The sequence below is a fragment of the Melospiza georgiana genome, chromosome 9 (genome assembly GCF_028018845.1).
Source record: "Melospiza georgiana isolate bMelGeo1 chromosome 9, bMelGeo1.pri, whole genome shotgun sequence".
Taxonomy (NCBI): Eukaryota; Metazoa; Chordata; class Aves; order Passeriformes; family Passerellidae; genus Melospiza; species Melospiza georgiana.
The window spans coordinates 2,968,797-2,994,386 of NC_080438.1; the positions used below are offsets into that span (position 1 = coordinate 2,968,797).

Sequence of the window (25,590 nt, forward strand, 5' to 3'; positions counted from 1 at the left end):
CAAGGTCCTGCTGTTCCTCAGCCTTGCATTTCCCAGGGGTGGCTGCAGCCCCAGGGCCGTGCCGTGAGTGAGGCAGGATCTGCTGTGGGATGCGGGGTGGATGTGCAGCTCCACATGGCCGGAGCTGCTGGAACCAACACTGGTGGAGCAGCACATCACCCCCTCCTTCCCCACGACGACGCTCCTCCCCTGAACAACTTAACCTCTCCCCCTGCTCCCGATTCCCGATCCACAGCGGAGCCGCCGTGCATTGATTGGCGTCTCCGCCGGGCGATTATGCTGCGTGCCCGGAGCGCCGGGGATTCGCGGGGAGCCGAGGCAGCCGAGCAGGGCAGCGGGCGCTGAGGAGGAGCGGGGCAGCGCGGGGGAGCGCGGGGCTGGCGCGGCCCGGGCCTGGCCGCGGCCGGCGTGAGGCGAGCATGGGCCCGCGGCGGGGAGAAGCTGCGCCGGCACCCTCCGAGAGCCCCCTCAGAGCCATGCCCCGGCCCCGGCTGCGCTCCGGACGGCTTTGAAGTTTAGAGGAGGCACTCGTGTCGGGAAAGGCGAGCGATGAACTGAAGATTAAACATGTATGGGAATTATCCTCACTTCATTAAGTTTCCTGCGGGCTTTGGCAGTAAGTGTTTTACTTGCGTTTACGGGGTTAGGGGGAGGAACTGGTCCCACGGTGGCGGCGAGGGGAGGGGTATAAAGGGAATTAAAAAACGTAAAGGGAATTTAAAAATATAAATTCCCAGCTAGGAATTTAACCTAGCTGGGATGTGGCTGTAACCTGCAGTGCCCGTGTGCTTGTGATCGAAGCTGTCCTGTGGTTTTATGTGCTGTGAACTTCTGCACGGCCGCGCCGGGCTGCCTGAAATTCTGCAGGCTGCGCTTTGAAGTTCAGCGGATCGCTCGGGAGATGCGTGTTTGTGTCTGTGTGTGCTGGCTTGAATCTCTTCATTGTAAGAACAGCGTCAAAGCGAGTAAGCATCTTTCCCATTTCATTTTTATTAACTTGTTGAGGGGAGGAAAAAATTACTTTTCACACATAAAACACCTCCCGAGAAAAACCTTACGAGGGGTAATTCCTTGCCTTGCGGGGCTGTCTCCTGCCCTTGTGACACAGATCCCACCATCGTCGTGTGGAGCTGTGTCAGATGAGCCAAAGGAGGCTGTGACACCCCTGTGCCCACCGAGAGCGAGCCCTGGCCGCAGGAACCGCGGCTCCTCTCGGGAAATGCTCTTTGGGAATACTCTTTATGCTTTATCTGAGGTTATACCCCTTGCCCCGACACAGGGGGAATGGGTTTGAGGAGCTGTGGGTTGGAGTGCTCGGCTGCGAGGGTCTGGGAGCACCCACCTATGGACTGCTGGAAGTACAGATGGAACAAAGTGTGCGTGTGTGTGCAAAGTCTTCCCTTAAGTTGTTCCCAGCCCTTTAAGGTGGGGAAGTACCTCCAGGATTCTCTCTGGAGGCCCCCATGCTGTGTAAATCAGGCTGGTATTTCTCTGCTGGAGAAGCAGTTCCTGCAGACATCACGTTGCACATGGGATGTTCCCACTATGTGTGGGGTTTTTTCCCCCCTCCCTTTTTCACCAGATGCTCACCTCTGGTAATTCGCCAACTCCAGGAAAGTATTGCATCAAGTTATCCTCGAGTTTCACAAGAGCTTGACTTTTCAAAATACCTTTTTAGGCTGTTTCTGCAGATTCTCGTTGGGAGAATCTGTTGCTCACTGGTGGTTTTAAGGACCCAGCAAAGACAAGCTGAACTCTCTCCTACTGCTGCAATAAGAAGGAAACAATGAAAGTGTTATTTGTGTTTGATTTATTTCTATTACAAATAAGAACAAAACAATGAAAGTGTTATTTGTGTTGAATTTATTTCTGTTACAAACTTGCAACGAACCAAAGAAAAAGTGACAGTCATGCTGATCTTCATAGGAACCAGGCAGAGATCCCTGTAGGGACAAGGGTCACAACACTCAGCAGAGCCTTTGGGAGATTTCTAGGAGAGGAAATTGGTAATAGGAGCAGAGGGATTTCTTTTCCACCAATAAAGGCGAAGGGACTTCTCTATCTCAGTATATTGGGAGTTTAACTTGTTTTGTTTGGGATGCTTTAAAACAGTCTCTCTGTCCTGTCTTGTGCTCCCTGGATGGAGTTTGCCACTCCTGGCCGTTCTCCCCAAAAAGCCAGAGGGGCTTCCATGTCCCTGTGGCAGCTCCCTCTCCTTTGAGGGGAATTCTGGCTGGCTGAGGAAGCAGTGCCTGTTTTGGGCAAACAGCTTTAGGGCTGTGTGAGAGGGCAGCCAGGCTTTGGAGGAGGAGGAGGGAGAGATGGTGGTGACCACGGGTGGAAGGGATCAGGCAGCCTGCATCTCCATCAGGCCCACCATGTGTTCCTGGTGTTTACTGCTCCCCCATCCTTGGAAAAGCCATGAAACTCTTCCTGGAACTTGTAGCATTCATTGCACGGTGTTGCTGGAGGGCAAAGTTAAGGTGATGCAGGTTCTGCTGTTCTTCTTGCATTCAGATTTCCTTTAGCTCTGAAATTCTGGGCTTCAATTTCAGCCTAATGGCAAAAAAAAAAAAAAAAGGCATCAACTTGCTGTCTTTTTCTTTGCTTTCAGGTGGCTGTTGCATCTGCTTTACCTTAATTTTATCTGCATTCAGGATAGAAATAAGGTGCATGTTTTTGATGGGGTGTGCAACACTCAGTTTGATCTTAAACATCTGGATAGCACCACCAAATTTGTCTGAGAGATACATCCACAACCTGGTCATAAGCACACGATTTGTGATGAGAAAAGGACAATCAGACTCCAAGGTGTCACAGATGAGTTTGTAGAGTAGCAGGGAAAATGTTCAGATGAGTCACCCTTAGATATCTAAAGCAGGAGATGTGCTGGGCTACAGGAGCAAAGAAAGGGCTTAAAAATGTGGTTTTATTTTCCAGAAGGATGCACCTCACCCCAAGCCCAGCTCCCAGGGCAAGGAAAGATGCTTGTGCTGGCTGTCCTCTCTCTCTGGGCACTCTCTGGCACCGTTGGTTGGGGACAAGAACTAACTTGGCTCCTCCACAAAGTCTCTTTTATTGCTACTCATGTAACTTGGCCTGTGGCCACACCACCTCCGGCTGCAATCTTGTCAGCTCTCCCAAGCAAAGCAGGGTTAGGCCAGGTCGTTTAGGGGATAGGGAGAGGAAAACCCACATTGTGCTGGGCTGGCTCTGCTGCCTGCCTGCCTGGCACCTTTTTCACATGTGATTGTCCCAGGTTTTGTGGCCTGCAGGATGATTTTTCCCCTGGATGTCATGGCTTGCTATGTCCGTTCCTGTAATCGTGGATGTGAGGATGGGAAAGAGCCCTTAGTGACCGGGCAACTGTGGTATCTAAGAAAATGAAATTTTAAGAAAATGAGATTTTAAATTTTGTGAAAATTTTTCTTTTCAAGCAGGAGACGCCTGCCTTCAGTTGCCTGGGGCAACCACAATTCCTGCAGTCAGTGGGATCCATTCTCCTGGGGACTTGTAGCTTCTCCACAAATTCAAACAAAACTGTAGGAATTTGTACGTGTTTTTTCCTAGTGGCTGCTGGCCAAGTGGGAATTCTGATCAAACGATAATTGTAAAAACCCTTCAGGCCTCAAATTCCACGACTTTTTCCTTTTGTTTTTTTTTTTTTTTTGGAGACAAGGAGCTTTATCCAACTCTTGTGTGTTACTGTGGCCACCAGGGAGATGTGACACCTTGTTAGGGTGAGTAAATTTGGCTTGCAGCTCTGTTTTAATTACTTGATGTGTAGTTGCTAAAGGAGTCTTTCCCTGGTGCAGGCTCAGCAGCAGATGCTATTTTGAGGTCTTGGCCTGATTGGACTGAAATTGGACAGTGGGTCAATAGCTTAGTAAGTCCAAGGACGTTTGGACAGGACAAACAGCTTTTTGTGGCCAGGTTTTGGATGGCCCCTGTTGCAAGGGAGGCATTAGCAGAGAAGAGAGGAAGCAGCTCTTCCCACCACCTGGAGGGCTGAGGGAAACTTTCTGCTGCCCAATGTAGGTCCCTGTTGGAGAAACCCCTGCTCCCATATGTGCCACTGCAGCTCCTGAGAGTTTTCCTCCTCGTTTTTAGTGCTCAGGGAAGGCTGCATTATTTATTGGCATGGAGTTGAGCAGGAAAGATGGAAACACAGAGGTCACTGGACCTTAAAAGCAAGGCAAACCCACTAACCTTTCTGTGGGATATTTGTACTGTCTGTGGGAATCTGCTTGGATGGTTCAAAATATCCCCAGAAAGGGAAGAGTTTTTTGGTTCATCCTCTGTGTGTTAAACAAAAAAACAACTTCTGCAGTCACAGCAGCAGAACTTTGCTGGATTCCAGTTATGGTGGGTATCCTGCTGCCATCACTGCAGCCACTTTCAGGAGTGTTTCTCTCAGGTGTTTCCCTTTCAAGGTCGTCCCCAAGGACGAGCTGTTTGCCAGGCTGCACCTCCCACGCACACTCGTGCTCCTCTCCTGAAATCAGCCCTTCTCTGCCCACTTCTCAGTGCTTTCTGATCTGCAGAGGATGAAATATCTGCAAAGTCATGCGTCAGGCAGGGCAGCTCACACCTTTAAATGTTTGTCAACCTTTTCTCTGAAGCCTTGGGAGCGTAAGTGTTTTTCATTGTTTGATGAGTTTCAGCTTTTGATTCTCTCTGATATTAAAAAGGAAACTGTGAATGTTGAGAGTATCATCATCTCTAGGCTTGCCAGGGATCTTCAAGGACTGTTTTAGGCCTTAGATGAGGTCAGACCTCAGTGCTGAACATGGATATTTCTCTCAAGGCTTTGCTGGGTGTTAGAGTTGAAGGGACATTGTCCAAAACAAGCCTGCAGCCTGTGGTGGTTAAACAGACAGTGTGTGCAGTGCTTGGATGTTTTTGGCCTCTGCATTTTGATTCTTCTTTCTGCTCAGGTGTAACCGCTGAAGCTGTTGTTTGCTGCCATTATTTGTGTGAAAATCAAGGCAGTTTTATTGGTTGCAGCCTGGTTCCTTCTCTCCCTACTGCCTTCACTGAGATATTTGGGGTCACTTGTCTTTGTTTCCACACCTTCCTCAGCTTCCCCTGTGAAGTGCTTGGATGTTATCCTTATTCTAAAGCAACAGTATGGACACTGTATTTTTCTGTGTGTGTACTTCAGCTGCTCCCTGCCACAAACAATGCTGTAATTTGCAGAGCCACTTTGAAGCACCCAGAACCAAATTCTTCTTTCTTAAGCTTTGCCCCCTTCAAAGAGAAGGCTGGAATGTGTGCTTCTGTTTAAGGCAGCTTGTGGAGAGCTGATGGAAGCGCTGGCTTCTCTGGGCAGTGCATGTTTGCAGCAGAGATACTGGAAAATCCACACAATCCACCTGTCCTCCCTTCCCCTGCTCCTCCAGGAGAGAAATAAATACAAAATCGAGCTGCCCTGAACTTGGACAGGAAACTCCCTGTGTTGTATTAGCTGGGTGCCCTGTGGCAGGAAGGAATGATGAATCTGACTCCATGTTCTTAGAAGGCTAATTTATTATTTTATGATACTATATTATAGAAAAAAACACTAAACTATAGTTTAGTACCACACTAACTTTATATTATAGAAAAAAAATACTTTACTAAACTATACTAAAGAATACAGAAAGGATACTTACAGAAGGCTAAATAGATAATAATGAAAACTCGTGGCTCGACACAGCTTGACCGTAATTCACCAACAAGTCAAAACAATTCACATGAAACCAATGAAACAATCTCCAAACACATTCCACATCTGAGCACAACACAGGAGAAGCCAATGAGATAAGAATTTGTTTTCCTTTTTCTCTGAGGCTTCTCAGCTTCCCAGGAGAAAGTCCTGGGCCAAGGGATTTTTCAGAAAATGTGACGGTGACGTACCTGTCCAGGCACGGCAGAAGGACAAACAGCCCCACTTGTGGATCAGAAATAAGCCAGTGGTGAGTGCAGGGTGGGTGTTGAACAGCAGCAGCCAGCCCTGGTGCTCAGTGCAGGTCCCAGCTGGCCTTCCCCAGCTGTGTGGGGACATGGCCAGCGTGGTTGGTGCCCTGTGCTCGGGGCATCCCCGTCCCTGCTGTCACCTTGCATTACCTGATGGACACTGCAGGCCTGGGTAAATGTCACCTGTGCCCTGTGCAGCGGGGGTGGCTGGCTGGGGCTGGCTGCAGCACTGGCTCCTGCCTCCCCAGCCCACCCTGCTCCATCCCACAGCTGCTTCCCTGCTGCACTGCAGCTCTTCCCCAGCTGTAGGAGTGACAGGGGCAGGATGGTCGGGATGGATGGAGAGCAGAGATCTCTGCAGCCAGGTCATGGAATTTGTGGTTTATTGCAAAGGGCCTGGGTGCAGGGCCCTGCTGGGAGCTGCCAAACACAGCTCAGAGCAGGCCTGAGAGAAGTAAAGACAGAGGTAAAGAGAGAGAAGGCAAGAGCATGGTAAAGAGGATGAGACAGCAAAAGAGTAAGAGAGAGTGAAGTTCCTGTTACAATACCATAAATCTTCTTCTGTGCTGAATATTCTGATTCTCACTAACCCATCTAGTACAATATACAGCATTTCCATACAGCCTATAAGAATCACTACATTACCATACTGTGTTACATTTTAAACCCTAAAAACTCCTCTTTGGGCCCTTCTGCCAAGCTGTAGGGTCTGCTCTGACCCTTGGAGCTGTCTGCAAGCAGAGGGTGTTGTTCCATCAAAAGGGGATCACCTTCAGCTGGCCACACCATTGTTTTCCAGTTGTTCAGTAACTGAGGCATCTCAAAGCTTGTTTTCATTTCAGTCTCACTTATAGTTTCCATATTCTCAAAATCTTATGCCAGGCAATCATATTTATAAAGCTTTCCTGTTTCATCTTCCCCAACACCTAGCCCTATTCCACTGCCATTTGTCCATCTCCCAGATGATGAGAGAAAATACCTGCAGTAAAGCCATTCCATCCCAGTGAACCCAAGACCTTTCTGGGTTCTGCTGGGAGATGTGGGCCACAGAACATCAGTATTTTCTTGCAAGTCATTTAATTTAATTATTTTCTTTCAAAACTTGGCTCTTTGCACAGTCCAAACCTCCCTGGCTTCTTTGAACTGAAACAAGTTTGAGTGTATTCAGCTGAGTGAATAATTAACCCCAGGGTCAAGGATGCTTTGGCTTGCCTCTTCCTGCACACCTTTGAGCCATGAAAATTGCTCCTCTCACAAGCTGATAGTCTGCTAACACTCATTTCTTATATCCCTCTCTGAGCACTCTAGCCTGAAAATGAGAAGCTGAGAGGAGGATTTTCCCCAGCTGCAGGAGAATGCATTTCTGCTCCTGTGGTGGATTACTTAGCAGACTTATTCCAGAAAGGGACTGGAAGTCAAAATTTTTTGTTGTTTGTGGGCTTTTTGTCATCATTGTTGTGCTTTTCTAGATGGGGGGTTTATTTGAATTTGTAACAGATGGATAAAGTTGTTGTTTGGTAAATGGAAATTTAACACTGTGGATTTGACCAAGGGGTTTGTCAGAGCCTTGGCAGGACAGCGTAGCCAGGCACTGTAGGAACAAGCACGTCAACTCTGGTTTGTGTCATCAGGCCCTGGCAAAGCCTGGCTTTACACCTCTGTGCTCTCCAGTGGGTATTTTCATTTATCCATCCATCTCCACCAGCAAACACTCCTTTGTGCATTCACAGTTCCTCTTTGGTATCTCTTTGCTGGGATAACAGAGGTGTAACAGGGTAAAACCCTCCAGGTTTCCTGGCTTTGAGCTTTGATCCCATCCTGGGGTCTAGGGGATCCCCCTGGGCACAGCTCTGAAAAATTTGCCTCTTGTCACCATGGGGCTTGCACTGACCAGCAGCCTCCTGGTGGGAAAGCCTTGCTCTGGATCCTTGTGCAACTTTGAGCCTCTCTAATGGAGAATTTCAGCAATGACAGCACTCCTGAAAGGTCTGGCATAAAAGCAAACAGTTAACTCTCCTGGGTGTCTTTCCTTATTGGTTTAAATCTTCTGCATGATACTTTCAAAATATGCCCTTTTCTGTGTTAATGGAAGAGGATGAAGACTCATTCTGCTGCTCAGCTCTCCTGGTGTGATAGATCTCTGCCCAGTATCCCCTGCAATGACTTATTTTCCAATCTGAGGAATCCTCAGAGGCAATGTTGTTTACCTAGTTATTTAAAGAGGCGTAAAAGCAAATTCTTTCTAGGTCTGTGCTGCAGATGCTGGGGAGGACTGCGTGTTGTGGTACCACAGGTGATGAAAAATGCATTTGCTTTTCTCTGAAGCTGATAATGGCCAGGATGGTCCTTTGAAGCCCCAAGAAACATCTGAGGTGCCTGTGTGAGCTGAGGTCAGGGAGGCTCCAGACAAACAGCACAGCTTCTGCCCAGTGCTGAAGGTGCTCCGTCCCTGGGATGAAGGACTGGAGCACTTGGGATCCATTCCAAGGCAGGGATGTTGCTGTCTGCTGGCAGAAGGCAGGCTGTGTGTCTCCCTGGTGGTGGCAGGGGGATGTGGGGTGACTCTGTGGCAGCAGGCAGAGCGAGCCCTGCTCCTGCCTCCAGAGCGCCTCGCTGCCTCTGAGCCCTCTGCTGTTGTCATTGAGCCGGTTTCCTCCTGCTGCACATCGCTTTCCCACCGGGAGAATTGATCCAAAAAGCCAAAGCAAGAATTGACAAAGACCTTTTCTCCCCCTCCCTCAGCAGAATTAAGTCTGAAGCGGGTTGATAACGGCGGATGGAGTCCTCCTTGACTCTGACAAATGTCTTTAATGTTATTCAGCAAGCTGACCTTTTCCCGTCTTTATTGTGCGTCTTCCCTTTGAATCAGATTTGATTGTTACTTCAGGTAGAATAACAAACGCTGTCACGTAAATAACTTTGCAGTAATGTTAAAAGGAGGGAAGAAAAAAACCCACAAACAAACAAAACACCCAAGCGCTGCCTTACTTGCAAATGCAACGGGAGAATGTATCCTCTGTGCCAGCCGTGAAAAAGCAGCTGTGTGACCTTCCCACACAACATCTTTGACTTGCTACTCCAGGGAATCATCTCCTGTGTTGAAAAACCAGCGGAGAAATAATGGTTCACAGAAATGTTAATGACAGCTAATGCTAACTAGGGCTGGTAAATTCTAAGGGAGGGAGAAAAGGTCATGGAAATCCTTAATATGAACCTAAATGCATGACCCATTGGGACTAGTGGGCATTTGATGCCTGAATATTTGAGACTGGTCCTACAGAAGACAGTATTTAGGCCTTGGCTGAGCTGTTCAGCCTCAGAGTCTGCCCTGAAGTGGCAGTGATCAGGGTTATATTGTTTTTTACACCACCTCTTCCTCAGCAGGGTTCAGGGGCAGACTGATCTCGTGTGGCTCAGCTTGGTGATGTGCACTGCAGCTCTTTTTAGTGTGGAGGGAGGAAAACCCCTGTCCTTGTAGCTGTGAGAGTGCCCTGGCACATCTGCGTGGCCAGAGTCTCTGCTCTGATTTGTACAAATGAGGAAAAATAAAGGACAAATTGTTTTGGGGCTGCCTTGTCCTGAAACTTGCGCTGCAAGCGTGTCATGAGGCATTCCTGGGTTGCTCCAGCTGCTGTGGGAGGTGCTGGCACCCAGCTTTGGGAGTGAACATGGGAAAAGGCACAGTGGAGACACAGTGAGTGGGGAGGGGGAAAACTGAGCCATGGGAGCACAAGGCCAGAGCCACCTCAGGGAGCAGAGGTGCTTCATCGTAAGGCTTGTGGAGCATTCAGAGTTTCCAGGCTGGCTGGTGAGGATGTCAGGGTTTCAGAAGTGTGCTGTCCCCAGAGCTGGCTTGGACAGAAGAAATGGGACCTCAAGGAAGAGTTCAGAGCAAACTGAAAATCAGCCTGAGGCAGGCAGGCAGTGGTGCCTTCATCCAAGTCTGCTGAGGCACCAAAGTGGAAAAGGAATATTTTGTTATTAAGCATTATCTCCAAATAACGTTTGTTGCTGTATATTGTGGATTCTTTAGTTTCTTTCTTCTGCCAAGGTTGGGATTAAATGTGTGAGATGGTATTTCTTGTTTGGACTTACATGTTTATTAGTTCTTATTTATATTACAATCTCACAAACTGTGAGTTTTACAGCACTTCACTCTAACAAGCTAAAAATGGAGTTGTATTTCTTTCTTTACAAGGCCTTTTAAGAATAAACTGTCTAATTAAGAAAAGACACTTAAATTATTTTTACTTTTAACTCAATAACTTAATTACCCATGACTTGCAATGCGGACTTTTAATTTAATATATATACTATATATAAAACTAATAACATTATGTATTATATATAATATATAATATATAATATATAATATATAATATATAATATATAATATATAATATATAATATATAATATATTATATGTTATATGTTATATATTATATGTTATATGTTATATATCATATATTATATGTTATATGTTATATATCATATATTATATTATATTATATTATATTATATTATATTATATTATATTATATTATATTATATTATATTATATTATATTATGTTATGTTATGTTATATATATTATATCATATATCATATATTATATATTATATATTATATATTATATATTATATATTATATATTATATATTATATATTGTATATTATATATTATATATTTATATTATACAATACTGCTCAAATTCATGAAGGAGAAGGACTAGTTTTTGCTCTAAAACTTCTGTCTTGTTTTATATATTCTATATAAAATATATATGTATAAATTTTATATATATATTCTATATTCTAAAGCTTTAAACTCTAAGTCTTCTACTATGTGATATTACACACTTCTATTCAAACTACACACTCATAAATCTTAGTTTTACCATTTAATTTTGGAAGTCTTCTCTATGGTCTCAGGTTAAATGCAGTGTTCTCTTGGGGGGTCTGCACAGAAAGTCTCAAATTCTCAGTAACCAGCGTTCCAACAGTATCTAACTCATTTTCCTGTATTATAACCAACATTTTGTTCTTCTCTCTTTACAGCGTGGTTTGCTGCTTGGTTTTGAGGCTGGGCTGGCATTTTAAGCTGACACAACCTGTGGTATTTTTGGCGTCCCCCGTGGCAGGAAGGAAGTGATTAATCTGACTCCATGTTAAGGATAATTTATTATTTTATGATCTCTAGTATAGTATAGAATGCTATACTAAAGGATAGAGAAAGAATACTTACAGAAGGCTAGAAGATAATAAAGAAAAACTCGTGACCTCTTCCAGAGTCCCGACACAGCTGGACTGCGATTGGTCATTAAGTCAAAACAATTCACATGAAACCAATGTTGTTGGACAAGCAATCTCCACCCACATTCCAAAGCAGCAAAACACAGGAGAAGCAAACCAGATAATTATTGCTTTCCTTTTTCTCCGAGGCTCCTCAGCTTCCCTGGAGAAGGGATTTTCCCAGAAAACACGACGGTGACAGCCACCAACCTTCTCCATCCCACTCCGTCTCTCCGTTTCTCCCTGCAGATTCCCCGGTGCACGCCAGCTCCCCGTCGGCGAGCCTGTCCTCGGGGCTGTCCTCGGGGAGCCCGGTGGTGGAGGGGCCCCCCGGCTTCCTGGAGCCCGCCGGGAGCGCGGCGCGGGCGCTGCCGGCGCCCATGAGCGCCCTGGGCTCGCCCTACAGGGTCATCGCCTCCTCGCTGGGCTCGCACCCCGTCGCTCTGTCCTCCGCCCCCGGCGTCAATTTCGTGGCGCACGCCAGCCCACAGGTGGGGATGTGATGGTTTCTTTGTGCTCAGGGTGGGTGAAGTCCCAAGAGTTGGGGGAGAGGGTTGGCTGGTGGGGAGTGCGGCCACTCAGAGCTCAGCTGGGAAGAATATTTTCTAGCATGTGAATCTGCATTAATCAGCCTTGCACAGACACGCAGAACACACCAGTTTTAAAATACCCTACAGGATTCTCAGATTTCTGTGGTTGAGATGATCTCCAAGGTATTAGAAAGTCCTTTTTTCCCAGCCCCACCACTGAAGAAGTCGAGATTCCTTGGTTCTGCTTATCAAGGTTGTTTATTTTTTCTTATCTGTTCCATTCTGTCTCTGACCTTCTGAGCTCTGTCCAGCAGGTCGGGTTGTGGCACAGTCCCTGCCCTTGGGGTGGTGTTAACTTTTTATACTGAGAACTATGTGTCCTTTCTTATAATTTTCCAATACCTATCACCTGTGTTAGACGGTCTCTCTCTACTCTTAACCAATCCAGAAGTGTCACCATCACAGCAGAAGATGGAGGACAAGAAGGACAGGACATGCCCAGATTCCTCCATCTTGCCCCTTGAACCCCCATTCTAAACCCCCAAAATTCTACTTTTTCACCCTGTGACAAATTCACTATCATTCTACTCAAACTCTTGTGGCTTGTAAATCCTCACACAAAGTTGGTAATTGTTTCCATGGGCTAAAATCAAAGGCACAGGTGTTTGTGACTCGGTGCCAAGGTCTCTGAGCCCCCTTGCCAGGGTCTGGGATCACCCAGGGCAGCCAGAGAAATGTCCTGGGTTCCCACACAGGATGAAGAAATAGAGCTAATTTCCAGCTTTGTTCTCGCTGTGGGTGCAGTCCAGCTCCCCTCTGCTGCAGTGTGTAATTACTGTACATGGGAACAGGATAGCCAAGGGCTGCAGCGTGTGAAACATTGCCCTTCCTCCTGCAGAAGCATATCTGCTTCATTTGTTTATCTGGAAAGGAGACAGACTTTCTAGGGAGAGACAAATGTTAATGCTAAATGCCAGCCACCTACTGTGTTGCATCTCAAGCTGGCCTGAAGCAAAATTGAGCACTCCCATCCTTGCTGCCTGTGCTCACGTGGGTGCTGAGGTTTCCCTTCCAGACAGGTGTTTGGGAGGGCTGGGAGCCTCCCAGGGTGGCTCTGTGGGATGGAGACATGCTGCTCCAAAAGCCTGGAACTGCCTCCTGCATTTCTGGTGGCACTGTGGCATCTCGACAGAGAGCTGAAGTGTTCTGGGTGTCCTGATCTAAGTGAAAATTCTGCCTCTTCCGAGCAAGATTTTGAGTTTTGTTAGTGGGACCTGAAGGTGGGAAGTGCTCAGAAGCCTTGGTGGCTCCTGCTGAGGAAAAAGCAAGGAGATGGTCCCCAAGCCCTCTCTTCCCGTACCATGCTGCTACTCCTTGGAATGCCTGAAGCTCTTCTTAGTGCCTGAAAGGCTGGGAAAAAATAGCATGGGAAGGCCCCTGAAGAGCTCTGAAAGAGGATGATGTTTGGCTTACCTTTCCCCAGCATCCTCAACTCCTGTGTGGGCCCCAGCTGTCAGCAGTGGGAATGCTGGAGGATCCCTCATCCCCTTGCAGCACCCCGCTGTTCCCCGTGGATCTGATGGTATTTGTGCCCCTGACATCAAGGACAGAAGGGCTGGACAGGAAATTGTGGCAGCACTGGCTGGTTGGAAGCCTTTCCTCTGGGACTGGGGATGCTCTGGGAAGTGGTTTCCCCAGCCTGGGCCCTGTGCCAAGTTCCCAGATCCGAGGAGAAGGTTCCATTTGTGTTGCCTCTAATGCAAGGAGACGGCTGGGCCCTGGGGATTCAGCAGGGAGGCAGCTAATGGATTTGGGTTCAAGCAGTTGTCCCAGATATCATCCATGATTGCACTTCACCTGCAAGAGTCAAGCTCTAAGGACACTGATGGGTAAAACTGCCCTGTGTGTCCCCCTCCCCTGTACCCTCCCTCCCTTTTATTCTTTCAAAGTGCAGGCAGGGAGGAAGAAAAGGTGGTACCTGAGTTCTGAGTAACATTTTAAACCATAAAAAGTTTCTCCTGGCTCAGTGTTTTGCCAAGATGATAGACACTTGTGGGGAGGAAAGGGTTTATTTCTCCTTTCCTTGGCCTGGATTTTGAAGCATAAGGATTTACAGTTGCCAGTGCTTGGTTTGAGTCTCTGCTGGGGAGATCAAACCTCTGTTCCTCTGGGCAATTTTTCCCAATACACTTATATGTCCTACTGGAGCAAAACCACTTGGCTCCTGATTTTTGCTGGATAATTTTTATTTTCTGTGTTATTAAAACATTTGAAGCTTGAAAATGAAGGGATAGCGGTGAGGGAAGATGAGAACAGGCTTCATCTTTTTTATTTTTCTATTGACACATCAAAAAATTCCAATGGGATGAACCTTTGTTCTTTACCAAAATTTTCTGTGGAAATTACCACATTTTTTTTTTTTTGGAAATGTGCAGTTTCTCGGAGCAAATGGAGAAATTTCAGCAACATGCATGGAATCCACTGTTTTAAATGTTACAGAGATTGCAATGAAGGCTCAAGCTGGGTCTTCATCCAAATTCTTGTTTTCTGTCCTTGCTTCTGCCTTCTTTGAGCTGATAAATTGGCACAACTGTTCCAAACAAACCCAGGGATGGAACAACCATCCCCAGCCCTCAGCCCACAGCAGTGGGGAAGGTGATTTGGTGGTGGATGGTGGGCTTGGAAAGAGATTGTTCTGCCCAGACAGCTTTTGACAGGACGTGCTCGATGGCCCTTAACCCTCCCTGCCCTGCCTGACGTGGCTCCAAAGCAAACAGCAATAAAAGGAAGCCCTGGGCAACGTCAGGCTTTGGTCTCTAATCAATGTGGGTTTGTAACCTTTAACTTCAGCAGCCAGGAGCAGCTCCTGGGGATCTCAGCTGGGGGCTCTGCATCCTTTGCCTGCATCTCACAGCTGCTGATTTTTCGATGCTCAGCCTGATCCCCCCTTTTTTTTTTGTTTCTTTTTTTGAAATAATCTGGTAACACCAAATCTACCACCTGTGATGGTGTTTGGGAACCTAAGTCCCAGAGAGGCACCAAATGGCCATGTGTTCATGTGCATATGCAGATATTGTGAGTCAGGGAAGCTAAGCCACTAATTTTTATTTATTTTTTTCTGTTCTTAAACACCATTACAGCTTCCCTAGCCATGCAGCAGTGCAGGTTTGATTGCAACAAATCACCTGTCTGCAGAGCTCTGCTTTACTAATCTGTTAGTGTTTGTGGCTGCCAGCAGCCAACAATCAGCATCCTCTAATGAAGCAGCCAGGATCCCACCAGCCTCATGGCTTGGAGGCTGTAACTGAGCAGCTGAGGGTAGTGCCTGCCCTTTTCCAGCTCTGCTTAGTCCTGGCTTTGGTTGCAATATCAGGCAGTGTCTGCTTTAGTGCCTGCTTAAGCCTCTCCTGCTGGATTCAGCAGAGGATGTCTGTCTGTCTGCCCAGGGCAGCCCCATGGGGGTAAGCCTGGGGGACAAGCCTGGCAGGAGCAGCAAGGGAAGGGTCAGCTCCGTTTGGGGATGGTTTCACTGAGATGTGAGTCTCTTCCCCTCTAACCTGTCTTGTGGCTTCTGCAGCTCAATGTCCTGAACAATGTCAGCAGCTCGGAGGATGTCAAGCCCTTGCCGGGTCTCCCAGGGATGGGGAACATGAATTATCCATCCACGAGTCCAGGATCCCTAGCCAAACACATCTGTGCCATCTGTGGGGACAGGTCCTCAGGTAGGAGGCTTTCTCTCTTGGGGAAGGCTTTGTGCAGTGAGAACTCTCTTGGTGCTCTGAGACTGTGCAGCACTGAGCAGTGTGGAGGCTGCTGGGGCCACACTGGCATGGCAAGCTCATGGCTGGGTCTGGCTGGCTGTGTTGCAGATTTGTGCCCAAAAGTGACCAAACCTAAACACTGTGCTCTTCTCCCTCATGTGTGTAACCTCATTTTACCTTCTGTCCCTGTTTGCCAAAGGTAAATCTACCAAAATCTCTGTGTTCCCATCTCCCTGTGCTTTGTGTCAGCTGGGCTCTGCCTGTGCCTGGGTTTTCTACAATATCCCAGTGAGCCTTACAAGCCCTCTCCATCTCTGTGTTCCCATCTCCCTGTGCTTTGTGTCAGCTGGGCTCTGCCTGTGCCTGGGTTTTCTATCATACCCCAGTGAGCCTTGCAAGCCCTCTCCATATCAGTGCACCCCATTTGCTGCCTGTGGCTGTTGTGCACCTCAGATGCTCCACATCACTCCACTGGCATGCAGCCCCTCCTTATCCCAGGAAAAACAGTGGTCCTGTGGTTTGACTGCTGCTGCTAAGACCTGAAGCCAGTTCAAGGTGATACCCTGCAGTTTTCCCACCTTTGGATTTGCTTTGAGCTCCCCCACGCTGGAAGGAAAGGCAAAAACCTGCCTGGCCAGCCATTCCCTTGCCTCCCCAGGGAAGCACTATGGGGTGTACAGCTGTGAGGGCTGCAAAGGCTTCTTCAAGAGGACCATCAGGAAGGATCTGATCTACACCTGCCGGGATAACAAGGACTGCCTGATCGACAAGCGCCAGCGCAACCGCTGCCAGTACTGCCGCTACCAGAAGTGCCTCGCCATGGGGATGAAGAGGGAAGGTAGGGCTGCTGGGAGCAATGGGATTGGAGATATTTTCCTCCATTCATTAGGATAAATCAGCCTCTTGGTGGCCCTCCCAAGGCTGGTGCATTCATCAGGGGGTTTGGGACCTCATTACGTAAAGGAAATGGGAATCGTGGTTTGGGTTGGAAAAGAGTTTTAAGATCAAGTGGAACCATTGGCCCAGCAATGCAGATTCCACCAGTGAACCCTGTCCCTAAGTGCCACATATGCCTGTCCTTTAGATACCTCTGGGATGGTGACTCTGCCACCTCCCTGAGCAGCCTGTTCCCATGTTGGACAGGGTGCAAAAAATTCTTCCTTCTGTGAAGGCTTTTTTCCTAATAAGGGCTAATAAGGGCAGAGACTGATGGGGAAGCTGTTACAGTGTATTTTTCTTCTCACCTAATCACACACATGGGTGAGTATCGAAGCTTTTAACTGATCCTGACCCAACCTTGCCTCTAGTTAGTGACTCTTAGTGGCTTGGACCCCTTGGAAACCTGTAAACTTCTGCTGGGACCTAGCGGTGAGGGGTCCTGCAGCCTTCTTGTCTCTTTTGTGAAGAGCAGCTTCCTTTTTTTTGTTTTTGATTTGCTGACTTCATTTGTCACCACCTAATTCTTGTACTGGACGATAAGGGTGAATGATTTATTTCTATCTCTCATTTTATAGTTCTCTGTCATTTCCCCTCTGTCATTTCCATTCACCTGCTGAGCTGGATTTTCTCCCAAATTATCCTAACAGATGCAACGTCAGGAAGTGACAACCAACACAGCACTTAAGCTCCTTTTTTGTAAGATAAAGTAACAGAGCTGCCCAGGGAAGCAGCTGTAACACTGGGCATGAGCTGATTCTCGTCCTGCAGAATCACCAAAGCTGTGCTGCCTCAAACTCACAGGGCAGCAGGGGACTGCACAATGCCAGGCTGGAATCAAAAACTTAATCCCAGGCATAGCTCCCTCTTCCAGCCAGGTGCAAAGTGGTTCAGAGGACCAGGGTGTTAGCACAACTTCCTTTTGCAGAGAGTGAAAATTTAAACCCCAGGAACCTGGTGGATCCTGTGAGAGTTTGGCTGCAGCAATCACTGGGAGCTGCAGAAACTGGGGACAGAGTGCAGCTTGAGTTCAGGGGCTGAGTGATGGGACTGGTATTTCCTTGCCATGTTCTTTCTTACAGTAAGATTTTGGTGACTTCAGAAACACTTGCATGGCTTTTTCTGCACAAATATTCCCCCCCCCCCAGCAGGCTGGCCTATACTTGTGTCCTGTGTTGCCCTCCCTCACAAACACCAGGCTGGATGCCCGCCTTGATCCATCTCCTTGGGTGCTACCATTTCACCCCAGCAGTGAACTGAACAAATATAATGCCTGCTGGTCACTTCTTAAGCAGGATTGTTGTATTTCCCTTTGGGATTTCTTAAAAAAAAAAAAAAAAAAAAAAAAAAAAAAAAAAAAAATAAAAAAAAAGTGTACCAGGACTTTTGTTGCACCCAAGATACACAGGTCCTATACTGACCTGTCTTACACATGTCCTGGGAATTAGAAACTGAGCTTTGGAGAGAATTTCATGTTCTGTGCCTTCTTTAGAAAATATACAGAGGGGAGAAGGGAGTGTGTTGGGGTACTGATGTAGAGGGAACTTTCTAGTGGGGAGGATCTAGTGGGGAAGAGAGGTGGTGGAGGGAGAGGTGATGCCAGGGCTGGGCCAGGCTGGGTAGGATTTTGCTCAGGAATGAGACAACCAGCAAGTGTGAATCCAGCTGGGGTTTTGGGACTGTCTAGCCCTGCTGCTGGATGCTCTGGCTGCTGTGGGATTGTTGAAAGCATTCTGGGATTGTTGGAAGCATGCTGAGAGCACAAAAACCTGTCTGTGAGTGCAGGAGTGCTGTGAGTGCTGCCTCCTCCAGCACTCAGTGACAGCCAAGTCCAGACTGCCACCTGGAGGCATCAGCTCCTCTTCCCTCTGTTCTGGAGCTTCATACTTTGGAAATCACAATCTTTGGTCAGAGTTCTTGGTGTGGGAGCAGCCATTTTAATGGGTGTACATCTGAAATACCCATTTATTGTAAAATGCAGGTCTACTGAGGAGAGGAGAAAATGATGAATCTGACTCCATGTTCTCAGAAGGCTAATTTATTACTTTATTATACTATATTATATTAAAGAATACTATACCATACTAAAGAATACAGAAATGATACTTACAGAATGCTAAAAAGATTATAATGAAAACTTGTGACTCTTTCCAGAGTCCCGACACAGCTTGGCCCCATTTGGCCAAAGAGTGAAAACAACTCACAGCAGAATCCAATGAAACAATCATTGGTTTCAGTGGGTAAACAATCTCCAAACACATTCCACATGAGCAAAACACAGGAGAAACAAATGAGATAGGAATTGTTTCCTTTTTCTCTGAGGCCTCTCTCGCTGCCTTTAAGCTTCCCAGGAGAGAAACCCTGGGCGGAGGAATTTTTTAAGAGAATGTGAATGGTATTATTTTCTGTTGCCTCCTGCTTGAGGGGGTTTCCATCCCACCTGTGGGGACCCCCTGTGAGCAGATGAGCGTTGCTGTGGCTGCAGAGAGCCGTGCTTGTGTCCCACAGCTGTGCAGGAGGAGAGGCAGAGGAGCAGGGAGCGCAGTGAGACCGAGGCCGAGTCCACGAGCAGTGGCAGTGAGGACATGCCCGTGGAGAGGATCCTGGAAGCTGAGCTGGCAGTGGAGCCCAAAACAGAGGCCTACAGTGACGTGGGCACAGAGAGCTCGGTAAGAGCCCCTGGCAGCACCTGCAGCCAGAGATTGGAGCTGGGATTTGAACAGACAAGCACCATGTGAACAACAAGCATTGGGCAAGGGGGTTTTGCTCCACAGCACCTAAAAATCACCAACAGTTTCTCTTTAGAGATACTCTGAATGACAACTATATGTTATTTTCCAAGCATTTTTCCCCCAGTCTCTTTTAGTTTCAATGAGGAATCTCCTCACTGAAATAGATGCTGGAGAGCCTGAGCCCTGTGCTGGCTTTCACACGTGCATAGCCCTGAACATTTCTTGTCTGCCCCTGGCTGGGGTGGAGCTGAACACAGCAGGTTTACTGCTGTGGTTTTGCTGGTTTGGATGGAACTGGTGCTCATGCCTGTTCAGGGGCTGCTCCCTGGCTTTTGGATATGCCCTGGGGAGCAGGACTGGAGCCAGCCACGAGGGACTTGCTTTGCAAAGGGTAACAAGCAAACAGAAAAGTCTAGCAACCAGCTTGATGCCCTAAGGCATTTAGCTTTTATATTTTTCAAATCTTGTACTGCTTTAGTGTATAACTCTAAACTCCATATAGAGTGTCAGCTGCTGTCTTCACATTTTGGTCAGACAAAACAATCCCTCTGAGCCTGAAGCTCAAGGACACCCTACAGCCTCAGGCCCCAAAAAGTATAAACAAAAGTGAATTGGGGGGAGCAAACTGGGGGAATATGACTTCATTACCTGAAGCTGTAATTGGAGGATTAACCCTTGAAATGGAAATGGACCAAACTTAAAATTGTCTGAAAAACTTAGCGTTGTCCATCTCAGGTGTAGCCCCTCTTTTGACTGCCCAAGGTGTGCCTATTGAAGACCTTCAATAAATACCTTTTTTTACCCTCTTAATCTGGTCTAGCCTCTGTTCTGGGTGGCCACTCCAAGGCATCAAGCTGACTTGGCTGGCTGCAGAGAGGACAGTGGTAACAAATTCCTGCTCTCCCCAGCAGCACCCACCTGAGATTATTGGCAGTTTGGATGTTGTACTTGTGGCATTGAGTATCGTTAACTCAATTGCGATTATCAAAGACTTTCCACTGATGAATTCTCCTCTTTTCCTCTGCTCTTTTCCTTTTGGTACCCCTCTCTGTTAGACAAATGACCCTGTCACCAACATCTGCCACGCTGCTGACAAGCAGCTCTTCACTCTGGTCGAGTGGGCCAAGCGCATCCCCCACTTCTCCGACCTGACGCTGGAAGACCAAGTCATTCTCCTCCGGGCAGGTAATGTCCCCCACCTGTGCTGTCCCTGCTGCCCCTGTCCCTTCTCTGGGCTGTGTGAGAGCCAGCCAGGCTGGGTGCTGAATGTGCAATCCTGAGCCAATCCATTCCTCCATGTCCCATGCTGAGACACGATGAGAGGTTGGCAGAGGGTGTGGATGGGGTGTAGAATCTGTTGTTTGTAAAGAGATTGGAGTTGCTAGGAATGTGTTTTTTTAGGAAGAAAACACAGAATATTTTTTCCCCTTTTCTTTTTTGTAATTTTAATTGTTTTCCCTTTGAGCCAGTTTCTGCTCCTTGCTTGCTGCTAGTCAGGGTCACTGAATCATAGAATATCCTGAGCTGGTAAGAACCTGCAAGAATCATCAAAGTCCAACTCCTGTCCCTGCCCAGAACAACCCCAAGTATCACACCATGTGCCTGAGAGCATTTCCCAGATATTTCCAAGGGATTTCCCACCTCTTGCAAGGGATGCACTGGTACCTGGGGTGCCAACTCTCCCCTGAGTTCAGTCCAAAGCCAGCAGGGAGAAGCCAGCTCTGCTGCTCTGTCTGGAACTGCTTTTTGGCCAGACTGCCTGAAGTGTCCTGCCCTCCTGTGCTTGCAGGCTGGAATGAGCTGCTCATTGCCTCCTTCTCCCATCGCTCGGTGTCGGTGCAGGATGGGATCCTGCTGGCCACGGGCCTGCACGTGCACCGCAGCAGCGCCCACAGCGCCGGCGTGGGCTCCATCTTTGACAGGTACGTGGCTGCCACCCCCCAGCAGGGCTGGCCAGGCTGGCTCTGCCTTCCCCTCTGAGTGGGAAACATGTCCTTAAGGGGAACTGGAGCAAAGCCTGTGTGGTTTGGGGCAGAAGTGGCTTGGAATGAGCAGGGGATGTTTGACTGACTTAAAAAAACAAGAATGGGGTGAAAGCACAGTGGGAAGGGATTTGCAGCTGTAGAAGCAGATGTTGGGTTGGGTGTGCAGGGGGAGGAATGCTTCTGTCTAGAGAGTTTGCTGTGGCTGTATCTAGGCCTAATATTGCTCACCAAGAGCTTTAGATGGCAAAGCCTCAAACCCTAACTTGCTTGTGTAACAAGTGCATGCATATTGTCCCTGCCTGGCAGGACACTGCCTCACCACTCCTTCACACCTGGCACATGTAAGGGCAGTGCCCATGTTTTGCACCACACAGTAAAAAGTGGAGAAAACCCATGTGGTTTTCCTTGAGTGAGTGCAAATTGGGAGTGCTGTGTGCTGAACAAAGTGAGAACAGGAGCAAATTTGATGCTCAGGATGTTGCTGATGCACTTGTGGAACAGCAGTGTGGGGCATGGCTGTGCCTCAAAGATGCCTCTCTTCCTGCAGAGAAGAATTGAGAGTATTCCCAGTGCCTATTTTCAGTGGAGAAACTGGTCTCTGACTGTCTGCTCACCCATGTCCCCCACATGCAGGGTTTTGACAGAGCTGGTGTCCAAAATGAAGGACATGCAGATGGATAAGTCGGAGCTGGGGTGCCTGCGAGCCATTGTCCTGTTTAACCCAGGTAAGCCCGAGGCTGGGGACAGTCCCAGGTGACAAGCACTCCTAGCAGGTCACTGTGATGATGAGCATCAAGGCTGCAGACAGATTTCATGCTTTGGGTTGGAAGGTTCCTCAAGGACCACATCATTCCACCCCTGCTGCAATGGGCAGGGACAGCTCCCAGCAGCCAAGATTTGTCCCATTCCTCTCCTGCCAGTGCACACAGTGCAAAGACCCCCTCTGCAGAGACCTTTTCCCCAGCTGTATTTCCTCCCCTGACCAGATGCCAAGGGTTTGTCCAGCCCCTCAGAAGTGGAATCTCTGCGGGAGAAGGTCTATGCCACGCTGGAAGCCTACACCAAGCAGAAGTACCCCGAGCAGCCAGGGCGGTGAGTGCCCCCGGCAGGGCAGCGTGATTCTCACCCTGCAGAGAGGATCCTGGCTGTGCTGGCTCTGCCTGAACCACGGTGCCCAAATCCCCAGCCTCGAGGGTGCTGTGGAGCTGGAATTTTGTTGCTTTCTAATCCAATCCTACCCTCTGCTGGCCGAGCTCTTGAAGCGCCGGCAGCTGGGTCGGTGCCTGCGGAATCTTCTGCTGGTTTTTGCTCTGGCTGTCACCACAGACACTGCCAGTGGGCTCTGGCTGTCACCACAGACACTGCAAGTGGGCTCTGGGCAGGGGGAACAGGCTGCCAGCTGCACCCCCTTCCCAGATGTGCCTCCAAACCAGAGGCAGTGGCTGGCAGCTGAGGGGCTGCACACACTCTGATAGCCTGGGGAGTTTTTGAACATAGATTTAAATGGTACCATGGAGATATGGGTCATGTTAAGATGTTCAAATCTGGATGTATCTTCTTTTTTTGTTTAAATTTTAAAAATGCCACATTCTGGTTTGGAAAGGTACATATTCCCACCACATGAGGCGACAAATGCTTATATTGAAAGCTTAAGGGAATCTAAGTCTGAGAGAACGCCCCAAAGCATTTTTTGGGGAGAATCTGGGCTGGTGCAGGCTTGGAAATGGGTGGGAGAGGGCAGGCAGTGCCTCCCTTGTGCCTCTGACTCTGCTCTTTCCCAGGTTTGCCAAGCTGCTCCTGCGCCTGCCGGCACTGCGCTCCATCGGGCTGAAGTGCCTGGAGCACCTCTTCTTCTTCAAGCTGATTGGAGACACCCCCATCGACACCTTCCTCATGGAGATGCTGGAGACACCCCTGCAGGTCACTTGAGGGTCTGTCTGGCCAGAGCCTGGCCCCCTGTGCCCCTGCAGAGCCTCCTGCCCCTGTGCTCTGAGCCTGTGAGAGCTCCAGAGATGTCCTTGGCCCTCCGCTCCTCCTCGGTGGGATTGTCGTGGTTTTGGACAGCTGTAAATCACCCCCTTGAGCCCTCCCTGGCCTGTCTGGGGGGGGTCACAGATCCTCTACCCAGCTAACCACCCGCCCTGCCCCCCTGTACAGATAATTGCTTTAAATTATTTTTTCATTCTCAATAAAAGTCAACAAAACAAATAAAATATTACGAGTGAGGCACTGATTGGAGTGGAAGAGCAGTGTCTTCTTTTGCTGTGGTCACAGGTCCAGCTTGGGGTGGGGCTGAGGGTTCCTCCTGACACTTTTGAGCTGCCCAAATCAGGGCAGGAATGTCACTTGGGATATCTCTGCTTGTGCTGATGGACACGGTCCTCTGGCTGAGAGAAGACAGGTATTGCTCCTTCTTGTTTCTGCTAAGGAATGACCAAGAGAAGCTTGCTGCTGTGAATCAAAACATTTCATTCCACCATCTTAAACTCTTGGGCTCTTGGAATTCTTTGAGGTTCTAAAGTAATATTTAAAGTAAGTTTTTAATGTGTGAGAGGGTGGTTGTCTGGTGTTGGTTGGTTGGTTACTTTGATGTTTTCTTTTCTGAGCTAGTCTAGCCACTGACAGAAGAACCAAAGTTTTTCATTTTGGTCCAGGTGGAGCATTTTGAAGTGAAGCAGACCTTGTGTGCTCATGGATAACTTTCCATTTTCCTGATTTTCCCGAAGCTTCACGCGTCCCATTCTTTTTTTTTCCCCCCTCCATATTTCTCCTCTGGAAACAACCTCACAAACCCCAAAATTCACAATCTCCCACTTCCACGAGTGAAACTTGCAGGGAAGGAAAGAACAAGACCCTCTAACAAACCACCCTCAAAGGCTTGCCTGCTCTTTCCTGCTCTTTCTCCTGCTGGAGCTCCCCATTGCAGCCGAGCTAACCAGAGTCAAACGAGTTAAAGACATTAATTTGTTCAATATGCAGCGCTTATCCTGGTGGGAAAACGTCCTCCCAGGAACCCAGGGAAACTGTCTGTATTATTATTCATAAAACAGGTGTAGTGTTAAGTGATCTGCCCCTCCTGACCCTCTCAGCAGACAGTGGGGTGAGATGCAGCTTGGGCTGTCCGCGTGACAGATTGCGACGCTGCCGGCTCGGGGAGGTTGCAGGGAGAGGAGGGCTGACAGCAGAAAAGGAAGGAGGATAAAAATGAAACGTTTTGTTAAAGCTCCCACACGGGGACATGATTCATTTTCCAGTTTTTCGCTGAGGGGAGGAAAAGGAGAATTTAAAAGAGCGGAGGAAAAGAGGGAAAACCCCAACGCTACAAAAACGCTTCAATTTTTTCTTTTCCTCCTGAGAAAAACCCAGGGAGATTTTCAAAACCTGTGAAAAGCACGGACCAAGAAGATACTTTTTAAGTGAAAAGGCATTTTTTTTTTGTTAAAAGAAGTGTTTAAATACAGAGAATACACAGCCTGCTCATTGTAAAAGTGTTGCTGGAATTTGAGATGCTGTGCTGGGCTGGTGCCACACCACACTACTGGTTAGATGAAGCAGGAGGCCACCTCCAGCCTGGGCTGCTCAGGCTTCCCCTCTGAGAGATGTAAACTTCTAAGAGCTGGCCCCCAGCTGGCTGGATTGGATTTCTCTTCTGATTGATGCTGATCTCAATCCACTGTTTGTAAACAATCCCAGGCTGCTTGCTGCCTGTGATATTTTGGAAGTGATGGATATGGTAACCAAAAGGGGGCAGGAAGCCTCGAGGTGGCTGCTGGACACACTCCACTCTTAGCAGTCTGGAAGGTTACTCTGGGTTCTGGGCCACAAGGTCTGCAGGCTGCAGTTTGAGCAGGGCTTTGTCCTGTTTCTCCAGATGACTACTGGGTTTTTGGGAAAAAGAATCAACGCACAGCACACCACAGACTCCTCCACCCTGTGTCTGGCAGGGCTGAGAGACCAGGACTCTCCACGTGGCCTCTGTGTGTGGGTGAGACACCACTTGCTCATCTGCAAGTGCCCCTAGCAAACCAATGTCCTCTGCAGAGGAAACAGTCATGGAGCAACCCAGCTCTGCCTGCAGTCCCTGGGGACCTGAGGGTTGGTGCAACCTCCTGGATTCGGTCCCAGCCCTTGGATTCCTCATTCATACTGTAGACCTCTCTACAGGGGTGTTGTCCTAGAGCTGTGCCTCCCCAAGCCTTGCAAAGCACGGGAGTGAGGCTTTGGACACCCCAAGGAACAAATCCCACAGCAGCTGGCAGTAACTCACTGCTGCGGTTATCCCTGTGTGAGCTGCTGCAGAAGGACAGCAGCTTGGCATGGCTGGAGCTTTCCCAGCCCTGGAAAAACCTAATTTTCATAAAACAGCAGAAATCCCCATCATTGATACACCAAAGAAAG

The 25,590-nt window shown here is 48.3% G+C and overlaps 1 protein-coding gene across 1 annotated transcript; it reads left to right on the forward strand.

Moving 5' to 3' along the window:
* Window positions 1-455: 455 nt before the first annotated feature.
* RXRG (retinoid X receptor gamma) lies at window positions 456-23,381 on the forward strand. The gene is made up of 10 exons (XM_058030682.1): window positions 456-616; window positions 11,498-11,739; window positions 15,356-15,500; window positions 16,198-16,377; window positions 18,984-19,144; window positions 20,263-20,392; window positions 20,997-21,129; window positions 21,826-21,917; window positions 22,179-22,284; window positions 22,974-23,381. Exons 1-10 carry the CDS (start codon window positions 568-570, stop codon window positions 23,119-23,121), a joined length of 1,386 nt encoding a protein of 461 aa, XP_057886665.1. The 5' UTR covers window positions 456-567; the 3' UTR covers window positions 23,122-23,381.
* The last annotated feature ends 2,209 nt before the right edge of the window (window positions 23,382-25,590 follow it).

Bases quoted from the DNA above. Each gene is read 5' to 3' on its own strand.
- RXRG (XM_058030682.1), top strand. From the start codon at position 568: ATGTATGGGAATTATCCTCACTTCATTAAGTTTCCTGCGGGCTTTGGC. The intron at 19,145-20,262 runs GTAAGAGCCCCT...CCTCTCTGTTAG, and splicing joins ACGTGGGCACAGAGAGCTCG to ACAAATGACCCTGTCACCAA. The intron at 21,130-21,825 runs GTACGTGGCTGC...CCCCACATGCAG, and splicing joins GTGGGCTCCATCTTTGACAG to GGTTTTGACAGAGCTGGTGT.